The sequence below is a fragment of the Aedes aegypti genome, chromosome 1, assembly GCF_002204515.2.
Source record: "Aedes aegypti strain LVP_AGWG chromosome 1, AaegL5.0 Primary Assembly, whole genome shotgun sequence".
Lineage (NCBI taxonomy): Eukaryota > Metazoa > Arthropoda > Insecta > Diptera > Culicidae > Aedes > Aedes aegypti.
This window is the reverse complement of record NC_035107.1, coordinates 81,704,805-81,717,318: the sequence shown is the minus strand read 5'-3', so window position 1 is coordinate 81,717,318 and position 12,514 is coordinate 81,704,805. Positions and strand designations below refer to the sequence as shown.

Genomic DNA, 12,514 nt, shown 5'->3' with positions numbered 1-12,514 from the left:
TTTCGATGAAAAATTAGTGTTTATTTTTCGGCAAACATAAGTTTACGGCGTGTATGAAGTATGCCTTTCATGAAGGTATTGATATTTTGTGCTTTTATTTTTCCTTACTTTTATTTGTTAGGCACTCCGTGCACTTGGCCACTACTATGCCGAGTATCATTTACAGAATTTATTTATAGTTCTTATTGCTATTTCTCTCATATCGAGGAGGTAGAGGAGAGTGCTGTCGTTGGTCCAATCCATATCCATATCGAAGTCCATTGGTGTGCGGTGGTTCATTTTGCCATGTTTATGTGTCGTGTGAGGCAACAGCCTACAAAGAGGGTCAGTGTGTCTCAGTCACCATCCGATACTGACGAAGGATGGATGTGTTCTTCCCCAATACACGGTCCTTCGTGCGGCGTCTTCTGGTGGCTGGACGGAGTTTTTTGTGTGGGGGGATTGGGAATCGAACCCATGACCTTCCGCTTGCGAAGCGAAAGCGTAACCTCGAGGCTACGAACTTTTGCCTTACACTAGATTCGAACTCTTGCCCCACCGGTGGGGCAAAAGTTCGTTTAAGACAATCCATTTAGGAACTGTTATAAATAGAAATGGGTAAATATTTTGACACAAGTTTGTTCAGCAAAATTATAGCCAATATGTTGAAGGTTCGTTGTATGGTATTTGTTTTGTTGCATCTGCTATTGTTTTCCAGGAAACTTTGATTATATCACTAAGGTCGAACTTTTGCCCCACTTTACTATATTCATGAATGGAGGAATTCTACGTGCAACAGAATTAAAATTTTGCTTAGAATGTGTTAAGTATTTCATCAGAAATCAAACAATAATCTAGCCAACAATTATTCAATTTGGAACCCATACGAGATTTCATCTATTATCCGCAAGGGGTTTTCCTACAGATGAGTGTTCTGTCCGAATGTGTCGTTTGCCCCAACGGAGGAGAGCGATGCAAAAGGGATCAGATTTACGAAGTCTTTTTTTACGCTACCTCAATTTAAGTCACTTTTTTTACGAAGTGAACTCAACAATTGGTTTGGAAAATGATCCATTATGGGTATTTTCGGAACGGCCATGACGAAGGGATGACGAAAATCGATGTCCGACGCCATTCTGGGATTCAAGATGGCGACCTTCTTCTTTCTGGCATTACGTCCTCACTGGGACAGAGCCTGCTTCTCAGCTTAGTGTTCTTATGAGCACTTCCACAGTTATTAACTGAGAGCTTACTATGCCAATGACCATTTTTTGCATGTGTATGTCGTGTGGCAGGTACGAAGATACTCTATGCCCTTGGAAGTCGAGAAAATTTCCAACCCGAAAAGATCCTCGACCGGTGGGATTCGAACCCACGACCCTCAGCTTTATCTTGCTGAATAGCTGCGTGTTTACCGCTACGGCTATCTGGGCCCCGTTAAGATGGCGACCTCTGGTTTGGAAAAATCGTTGAAAACTCATGCATTATGGGTATTTTCGGAATGAGCACTACGAGGGGATGACGAAAATCTATGTCCTACACCATTTTGAAATCCAAGATGGCGACCTACGTTTGGAGAAAAATGTTGACGAAAATCGATGTCTGACGCCATTTTAAAATTCAATTCACCAAAACATCAATTAACGAAGTCTGTTTTTACGCAAATTTAATTGACGTCACTTGTTTAACGAAGTAAATTCATAAACATCAGTACAGATCAGTACATTAATCCATTTGCTTATATTAAGGCGAAGTAGGCCGTCATTGAAATTTGAACTGGGCATCGATGATTGTGGCCAATCCGTCTTACGATTGCGATTGAGGAAAATCACTTGGTTTTGCACTGACATTGCTGAAAATGTATCAGCATACTTTCTGTATGTAAGCGCAAGTAGTGATACTTTTATAAATCAATATTACTTAAGATGACTGAGTTTTATCCCTTTGAAATTGCAATCAGCAAAATCAACATGGCTACCAAAACGAATGACGGACTATTTAGCCTTAAAAGTTTAGATTTCATGCTATAAATAAGTAGCATCAATGTACAACTACTACTACCACATCGAGTTGGCCTATATGTCATGGAATCATTGGGAATACAAAAACATCCACACAACTCAATACTTCGTTTGCTAATATGGACAGTAAAAGGCCTTTGCAATATTGAAGAGCTTCTATTGATGATTGGTTACGCATGTATATCCTAATGCCCATATTCGATAGAGATCTTAGAAGACCAAGAACATCCGCACATATTAATACAATACACCGTTTAGCCACAGGAATGGTTAGTAGCCTTTGGAGTATTCGAAAACTATCTTCTAATCACTTATTATGGCCGTAGATCCCAAGGCCTATATTCAATGGAGTCCTTGGAGGACCTAGGACATCGGCACAAATTATAAAAATACTCATTTTACTACTATGAATAGATAAGGGCCTGTGCCATATCAAAAAAAAAAAAAAAACATCAAAGGATCGCTAAATATGCCAGTACATTGCAGGTATATATTCCAGGAAGTTTTTGGATGAACTATGACACCTGTTGTACTCACTTAGCGTTAGCGTAGTTACGATATACTTCGTAGATTGGATACTAGCAAAATTCATGTTTCTTTTTAGTAATCTTATCCTGACTGCTTTCAGGAACAATACAGGGGAGTATACCTTGTTCAAATCATAAACAAGAATACTAAAAGCATGAATATCGCTATTCCCGGCCACGCCCATCTTTACCGTAACTTGGGATAGGGGAAGGAAATGTTGATGTAGCACTTACTTAATGAGAGGCCACCGACTCAGCGACACCCTCATAAGTGCTACGGATTTGGAGGTTGGGGAAGGTATATGGTCAGGATTCGCCTTGAAAGCTGGCGACAGACAGACCGGCCGTATTTTTAGATAATCTACAAAAAAAACGCGTCGCACTAAACACCTGAGGTTTTTTTGCTCAGAATTCTACGAACAGCAGAATCGATCCCTCCAGGGTCATCGAACGGTTAAAAAGCACCCACAGCCGATTGTTAGTTGCGTAACACCCGCCCGGACAGAACGCGGAATCTGACCAAAATATCACACTCCGAAAAAAAAATTTCCGTCCAAGAGACGACCAGAAGTTCCACGACTCGGAAAACTAAAACGGTCCGGAAGGCTTACAAAAGAAAAAGCATCATACTGGAACAAACTCACTGGATTGATTCTCTCAAATCATGTGCTGCCTGTAACTTCCGGGTGGTTCGTTGAACATGGGGCAGCCAAAAACCAATTTTTTCACAGTACTGAGGACACAAATCAACCAAATCACTTTTTCATTTTTTCACTCTTCACTATTACAATTCTGAATGTAAAATTGTATTCTTATATAATTGGATATTAAAAACTGGTAGAAATTTTCACTTTGACGGCTGTAAAAACATTTTCGCGTCCGCTTAGAAGCACTGCACGCTTCGATCTCCTACGACACCTGTTGTACTCACTTAGTTACAAAAACTTGGATCTGACTATACAAACGCTTCTTAAAATTATAACAATCTTCTAGTATTGTGTATTGTATTGTGTGTTGTTGTGTATACAGTATTGTGAGACATTCTTCTACATAGAAATGATAAATTGATCTCCGTTCACTCATGTTGAATCATATGCCCAAACTCCAAAGAGTTCTTGGAAAACCTTAACATGCACACATTCTAACCTGATTAAGAACCCAATTTATTAAAATATATCATCATTCATTATCTTTATTGAGGAGATTTTCAGGCCTATGGCTGGTTCATCTCCGTGTATTAATAATATGTTAATAATACTAAAAGAGCACATTTTTTCTAAATAATATAAATTGATTTCATTTTTTCTAAATAATATAAATTGATTTGATTACAAGTAGACTGCAAACGGCAAAACCTCGTTTAACGAACTGAGCTTCCTCGTTTTACGCACTGATTCAATTTGCGCATCAACCCAATTTACGCACCCCCGATCTAGTTCGTAAATTGAGGTAACAGTGTACCAAGCTCTATTCATTAAATCTCTGTGCAACTTCAACTGTTCTTGACAATCACGGAGTGCAACTACGTTGCGGTCATCTATGCTTGAGCTCATGCTCATTATCCGCAAGGGGTTTTACTTACAAATTCTACGTGCATTTTTTATTTTTGAAGCTTGAAAGATCATTGCTTAAAACGTGTTTAGATCGATTTTAGTTAGCGAAAAATGATATTTAGATCAAAAATAAAAATTTGGGTATTAGAGGATGGAAATCGCCGAAATGGCAACTATTTGAAAATGCCTTGTCGGAGGTCGGTAACGTAAAGGTTAAATCGATATTGAAGCGGGTGTTTTAAATAAAACTATGTGCCATACAAAAGTATGTCTTATTTACATGCTCGATGTGTTGAATTACCAAAAATTAAAAGATGTAGTTACAATATTAGTCGAATATTAAAATTAAGTAGTTTATACAACTTTGACGACCTGGAGCACAAAATTGTGATGTGCTGGAACATTTCAGAGATCTGAGTAGACTCATAATATGTTCTTTAAGACACGCGAAAATGTTATTTTTGTTCCCCTGTGTAACAAACCAAGCTCTGCATATTTTCATTGTATTTTCACTCTTGATAATGTTTTCTCACAAAATAGCTAAAGCAAAGTAGCTAACAGGTAATTCAGTTATGATAGCATAATATGTATTCATTTGTTCTTTATACTTATTCATTAAAAAACGAATCATAATCAAGTCGAGGTGTTATAGCTCATTCCGTTATATATTTGTTATAAGTTTTAAATTTTCTTCTGTTCGGGTGGCGAAGGGAAAAAAAGTCAGAAAGTTTGTGTTCCCGCGAAACAGTTCAATCAAGTGAGCAGCCTACAGGATGGAGGGTTTGCAGGGGAATCGAGCGGAAATCGATGTTTTCCTCCAGCAGAGATGGTTTCTGGTAGGTGGGGAAAGCTGTATAAAAGTGTCCGTTGTACGGAGGAGAGTCATTCAGGTCAATCTTTGCTATAAGACGGTGCTTTCGCTGAATACAAGACTACAGTTGGGTAATTTGCAAAGGGTTAATTAGGAGATGGAAGCACTCAATAGCTTTTCAAACAGAGTGAAAAAATAGTTGTTGGTCAAACCAAAATTTATTAACTCTCACATAACCACACATTGAAACAAACCGCAAAGTATGGGTTGGAATTTACGGTTTGCATTAATTTTCTAATGGCAGGTACGTGAGCGGTCATAGTACTCGATATCCAAACGAAATTGATTCATGTAGTATAATCCATTCGTTCATAAAATTAATACTTATGCCTACGATCCTATTGAATGAATGTTTTGGTTTGCTTTGAGCTATTGCATGCATAATAGGGTGCGGCTTATTTTTCAAAAGTTCTCAAAACCAAAAATTCGTGTGCTCCACTGAATTCAAATCACATTAAAAGAAAAACCTCAAAATCTGAGCCAAAAATATTAACATTTAGAGGTGGCGCAGGCGTCTTGAAGGTGAATTTACAAGTTTAAAAAAATGACCTTCAGTGAAGTAAACATAACTTTGTTATTTTCCAACCAATTTCAATACTTTTAGCATCATTGTCTTCAAAACTAAATTTATGAAAACTTTGTAGAACATCAAATTTGTCTAAAATCAAAACTAGTCTTAGTTTAAAATACTTTTACACAAGTTTTTTCTCATTTTACTAAAAATTTCAACTTAGTTGGACCATAACTTCTTAAATACTCAATCGAATCCGAATCTTTTTACATGTTTTGAAGCAAATTTAGTTGTTTTCAAACTGTCATTACAACACATTTTTCTAAAAAATTGTTTGACTAAGTTTTTCACCAAAAACTATCCAAAAACATGATTTTTTAATGAAAAAAACAAATTTCTTTTGATTATTAAAGTTTTTTTTGCCAAAAATTGCATTTTTTCTATAAAACTTAAATTAATAAAGCATCTTGCCTTTATCTGTTCCAACTGTTACCAATTTCTCGAGCTCGTTGTTTACAGCGTGAGTCCAATCTGAATGGGTACGATACTTGTCGTAAAAGTTTATATTTTTTCCATTCATTCGAATAGCAATTGTTCCTCCACGTATGCAACACACACAACGCTGCTAACCGAACGCACTCGACTAAGTTAAGTTGATTTGCTTCTGTTTGCTTCTTGTTATAACTGACAACTGACGGACAATCGATTGACCATAACCGTATTGAAATGGACACCAATCAGGGTGCAGCACATGATTTTGGTCGAACCAATATAAAACTGCCAAACTGCATAAGAATCTATTGTCGTTAGTGGTCCCGCAAAGCAATTTTAGGGGAGGGAATGAATCGTTTACCAAACTTGTTAAACAGTTTGTTCTTGTGCAAATAAGCAGAAACTTTTTATCGGGACAAAGAAAAGTCCTCAATTGGGTACTGCTAACAGTACACACAATGCTACTGCAACATTGGTAAGGATCACTCTTGGTGGCACTAGCAATAATCATTCAGAGCTTCCGAAACCGTTTCACTCGTACGAATTGAGCAATAAAAATGACTGCATGTGGAAATTTCATTTTTCCGATAAAGTGAATCCTTTGCCATGGCAAACGAATGGTTGAGCAGCACTCGGAGAACAGACGAAAACCATCGTCGAAACACAAAGTGCTGCCCAGTATCGTCCCAAATGGAATGATTCAATTTTGACGATTTTGTCACACGCAGCGACTTTGATTCACCGTTGCATACGGGAGTGATTTGGGTAAATCATTGCCAAAATTCCTTCCATGGCCGAGTGGATAGAGTCCGCGGCTTCAAAGCAAAGCCATGCTGACGGTGGCTAGGTGAGATTCACGGTCGTTCTAGAATCTTTTCGTAATGGAAATTTCCTTGACTTCCCTGGGCTTAGAGTATCATCGTACTTGCCATACGATATACGAATGCGAAAATGGCAACTTTGGCAAAGAAAGCGCTCAGTTAATAATAACTGTGGAAGTGCTCATAAGAACACTAAGCAGAGAAGCAGGCTCTGTCCCAGTGAAGAAGTAATGCCAAGAAGAAGAAGAAGATTATTAAAATAATTTTCTGCCAATAACAATCTTCCTATGCACGAATCTGACGATTGCCTGCCCTGTCTTGTCTAATAACTCATACCCTTACCACCCCGCGGTGCCACCTGGGATACCGTAAAACGTGGTAACTTTGATAGTTTTTTCGAAGAAAACTTGAATATGCTATTTCAAAGAAATATAGTTTATATTTTTAAAACAAGTACTGGCAATCGAGCTATCGATTGCAGTGAATAGATTGCCAAAATATTTATTTTGAATGGATATATAAAAATTTTCATGTAATCGAAAGTCGGTTTTCTGTTTTGGGGTTACTTCGATAATGGAGTATTAATCAAACAAAATTGAATGAATTACGGAACATATTTTTTAAAGCTTGAAAATAACTCAAAAACACACAATTGATTTGAAACACACCTGAATTTATTCTAAATTGACTGAAATTTTGACCAAAAGTTCATTTTGACATGAAAAATCAAAGTATTGGTCAACCAATTTCCAGACATTTTTGAAAATATGAATAGGTCTACTCTGCATGCTATAAACTTTTACTGTGCGCCCTGTTATCAAGTTGCCCGTTAGAGAGAGCGAGAAGGCACCAAAACACGGCGCACTATAAAGTCAAAAGAACAAAAGAATATATGGCACTTAATAGGAAAGATCGGGTAATCAACCCCGGTGGGACCTTGGGCGTATGCCGTTAGGGAAGGAGGGTCTCCTCTCTTCTGAGGGTGTAGCTCATCAGAGCGTCTCCATGTTAGGGGCGGCTCAAAACAGCGTCCGTTCTCCATGTAAGGTGCGGCTGATCATCGTCCTAGTGCCAGCATGGGACTTTAAACAGTGCTGTGCACGATGGTCCTCTGGCGAGACAGGGAGTAGGTGCACGCCTTACAAGCCAGCCGTAAATAATAAACGATCTGAAACTCGGATCGTGAAACTGTAAGTCGATCAATTTCTTGGAAAGTACCCGCATTCTTTCCGACTTATTGAGACTTTGCTGGAAAGGGTTATCGGCCCATACGCGTAGGGAGGGTTGTACCGTCTACCAGAGCTGCGGCAACAGACACGGGCTGGGCTTTTATCGTAATGGGCAAAATACAGAGGAAATTTGAGGATCAAAGGCTGTTTCTTCAATATCAGCGGAGATTTCAACGCTCAGGTTGGCCAGGAGGAGCAGTTCAGACCGATTATAAGGCTTACCGAACGACAACCGCCTTAGACTCATTGATTTCCCCGCCTCCAAGAACATGGCCATACGTAGTACCTTATTCCAGTACACTCTCCCGAATCGGTATACCTGGAGATAACCTCAACAAACTGAATCACAAATCGACCACATTTTGATTGATGAACGACACTTCTCAGATATAATCGACGTCAGAACCTAGCGCGGCACAAACATCGATTCGCACCACTATCTTATTGTGGTTAAAGTGCGCCAAAGACTTTCCGTTGTGAACAACATTCGGTACCGACGCCCGCCACGGTGCGATCTGGAACGTCTCAAGCTACCGCCGTGCGGGGTGACATTGGGCCTAGGGGGTGACTTTGACCGCCTCTTTCGATGCATGTCATGGCTAGTAGGAGCGCCAAAAAACTAATCTATGACCATCTATTGGCTATTTGTAACGCATTCTAGAAGCTTGATACACTGTTTTCATTATTTGGTTGTTAGCTTGCTGTAAAAATGTTGGCCCAAAGTCACCCTTATGGACCAATGTCACCCCGCACGACGGTACCTGAAGTCACAAATACGCCCAAAGCCTTGAAGCAGCTTTGCCGGATGATAGAGAGCTCACTGAAGCTCGTAGAAGCGTAGTGTCAAAACAACCATTAACAACGCAGCAGAAGGTGCCATTGGGTTTGTGGAAAGAAACTTGTGAAAAGGTTGGTTCGACGAGGAATGTCAGACGGTTTTAGACAAGAAAAATGCAGCGCGAGCAATAATGATGCAGCATGGTACCCGTCAAAATGAGGAACGGTACAAACAGAAGCGAAGGCAGCAAACCAATCTATTCAGGGTAAAAAGCGCCGTGCTGAAGTGTGTAGAGATGTCTCAAGAAACGCGTAAGTTCTACATACAACAAGCTCAATGCATCCCGTAATGGCTTTGTGCCGCGTGCCGAAATGTGCCGGGATAAAGATGGAGGTATCTTGACGGACGAACGTGAAGTGATTAAAAGTTGGAAGCAGCACTACGATGAACATCTGAATGGCGCAGAGGGGGAAGACCAAGGCAGCAGGAGGAGTGGCTTCATCGGTGCGGCGGATAAAGGAGACGAGTCAACTCACACAGTGAAGTTAAGGATGCTATCAAACACCTCAAGAGCAACAAAGCAGCTGCCTAGGATGGTATTGGATCGGAACTTATTAAAATGTGCGCGGACAGGTTGGCTACTTGTTTGCACCGTTCTGACCATGATCTGTGATACAGAACAGCTCGCGGAGGAGTGCAAGGAGGGAGTAACACACCCAATAAACAAAAAGGGTGACAATTTAGAATTTGAGAACTATCGAGCGATCACTATTCTTAACGCAGTCTAGCACTTTCCCAGATCATCTTCTGCCGTCTATCGATGCTAGCAAGCAGATTTATGGGAAGTTATCAAGCAGGTTTTGTGGCCTGATGATCGACAACGGACCAATTCTTTATTAGTCGAGTGGTTATAGTTCGCGGCTACAAAGCAAAGCCATGCTGAAGATGTCTGGGTTCGATTCCCAGTCGGTCCAGGATCTTTTCGTAATGGAATTTTCTTTGATTTTCCAGGAAATAGAGTATCATCGTACCTGACACACGATATGCGCATGCAAAAATGGAAATTTTGGCAAAGCTCTCAGTTAATAACTGTAGAAATGCTCATTGAACACTAAGCTTAGAAGCACGCTCTGTCCCATTGAAATCGCAATGCCAAGAAGAAGAAGAATCATTGCCGGAAGTCGTGCTACGGATTCCACAAGACCTTGCGGTTTGGTAAATTTCACCTCCGTACTATGTGTACCATGTACAAGATGCTGTGCATGCTCTACGAGCATGAGACGTGGACAATTCTCGAAGAGGATTTACAAGTGCTATGCATTTTTTAACGACGTGTGCTTAGGACGTTCTCTAGCGGAGTATGTGAGAACGGAAATGAATGAATCACGAGATTGCGCAACTCTACCGTGCCTAAGAATGAATGGTTAGAGAGGTCCAAATAAAACCTAACCGCAAACGGTGCCTGTGAAGTACCAGGGCGCCCTCCTCAATATTCTGCCCTTCCTGCGCTACCCGGAGCAATGATGCAGGTAGCCTTGTGATTCTCCATGAGATAATCGGCTGTTCATCTTCAGTCTCAAGCCTCAGGATAAATAAGGGTGGGATTATAAAGATGTTATAATTTAGTTTAACTTTCCACCTTTATGATTTCACATTATGCGTTTTCCACAGTGTATTCTGTGCTTTTTCGTCTTTGGCGACTCCATGCAAAATTCTACAGTCCAAGTGGCGTTAGTTCAAGAACCTTACTTTCGTAAGGGTCACTTCTATCTTGGTAAACTTGTGGACCCAGGTCTTGCTATTTTCAGCAACCCTGAAATGGCAAACTCGTGTGCCATGCATCGTACAATCATGCTCACAAATAGCACACTCAATTCTAGAGAACTACCAGAGATGTATGTGCTGTCACGATTTGTGTTTTTGGTTTTGTGGTCCATGAACTCGATACCTTTTTAACTTGATGATCCCTTCAATATTGAGTAATGGAGAATTGACTTGGTTAAAGAAAATTCAACATAGAAAAAAAAACAATCATTTCAAACATAACATGGAAAGAGCTGAAAATATAATTGAAAAAAAAAATTGTAACCTTACCAAATCATTCTTGCCCTGTAGAAATTGGAATCCAAAATTGAATTTGAGTTATAAAGGCAGCATCTAAAAGACTGTCAATTAAAAGCGATTCAGCTTAATGAAATACTTAACGATCCATTAAATATTTCATACACTGCTTACACTATTATGGATCAGCTAGTCACGATTATAATTGCGACCACTGTATTCGAATCCTCGTGTTCCCATTGGGCTCGAAGAGTAGCATCGCAAATGTTACACATTTCCGTATTTGTTTGTAATTTGCTTATTTGTGCATTGTACAAATTGACACTATTATTTATGTTATACTATTATGGGAAAAGCACTCATTTGCGACCTACAAGAATTCTATTACAATTTTTGGATTTTCATATTAAGTAGGCCAAAATCGTATGAATGGATCGAAAACTAGCACTGGGTCAAAAATAAATGCTTTTCCACTGGCTGTGTTTAAAATATATAGCAGGATTATAAATCTCAGTTCTTTAAGTTTGAAATTATGGTCACACATCCTTTCTATTTACTCCTCTATGCGTCGACGCCACCATATCGTAAGCTTTTGTGTCCGCCCTAGAACTACGTGAGGGTCCTTTTACAACCTTTGCGGTAAGGATTTTTGAATTGTACGAACAATGAAAAGATCATAAGAAAATCACAGCCTCTTAGTCCTCACCAATCCTTACGAAATCAATGGACGGCCCCTTAGCGTAAAATAAGATTGCATCGAGTGGGGAGGTCGTTATCGTTTGAGTACCGAATGTCCAGTCCATCATGTTCGGAAGAGCAAAGGGCGAAGAGAATCTAGAGCATCATATGTCGGTGCGGCTGTCGGACGACTGAATCAATCCAATCTGACAAAATCGGTTATAGCTTCTTTGGATGAAAATCGTCGATATAATAAATAAGGGGCGAAAGGGTACTCACCTCACCGCAGGACAGGAAATGGTTTGGGCCGGTTCGCTTCTGCCGGGGCTGGTGATGCATCGAGAACAGCACGCCGATGACGAAATCTCCCGGAATGTGGGCCGAGGCTCGTTTGGAAGTGTCTGCCGACGGCACGGAAGCAGACGGTAGAGTAGTAGTTCTGATTCGTTCTCCGGTGGATGCAATGGCAAGGTTGATAAAGATGAAGGTGACCAATGGGTGGATGGTGTTAGGAAGCAACGGCAGACCAAACACCGACAATTTCGGGTGCATTCTTCCGTTTAGGAAAAGTTTCGATTCTCACTTCTGGCACCTAATTTTGCTGGATTTTATTCGGTGGACGTTGAAAGTTCAGCTCAATGAAATTCGGTCTGAGATTACGATGGAAAAATGGCATGTTATCAGAGCTGGAAGCTGCGATACGTCCCGTATAATTCTAGTTAATTATCAAAACTCCAAGTCTGAAAGACTTCCTGTAAGAACTGGTGTTCCTCGAGGCAGTATTTTGGGGCCAAAATGATACAATAATTTCAAATCTGACTTGCCTGAGTTACCTCAGGGAAGTCAAACATTTTTGTTTGCGAATAACACAGGCCTCTCCTCCAAAGGACGTGTCTGCCTGCGTGTCATATGTAGTAGATTGCAAAAACGTTTGGATAATTTTTCTTAATATGCTTGCAAAAATGAAAGATTTCTCTTAATGCTTCCAAAAAT

The 12,514-nt window shown here is 40.0% G+C and overlaps 1 protein-coding gene across 1 annotated transcript in view; it reads right to left on the bottom strand.

The window, feature by feature from the left end:
• LOC23687488 (metabotropic glutamate receptor 1) overlaps positions 1 to 12,247 on the bottom strand; it is an 85,952-nt gene extending 73,705 nt beyond the window's left edge. Inside the window, exon 1 of the mRNA XM_021841098.1 lies at positions 11,801 to 12,247. Coding sequence (XP_021696790.1) covers positions 11,801 to 12,073 — 273 coding nt within the window. The 5' untranslated portion in view covers positions 12,074 to 12,247. The remainder of the gene's footprint in view (positions 1 to 11,800) is intronic.
• Positions 12,248 to 12,514: the final 267 nt, after the last annotated feature.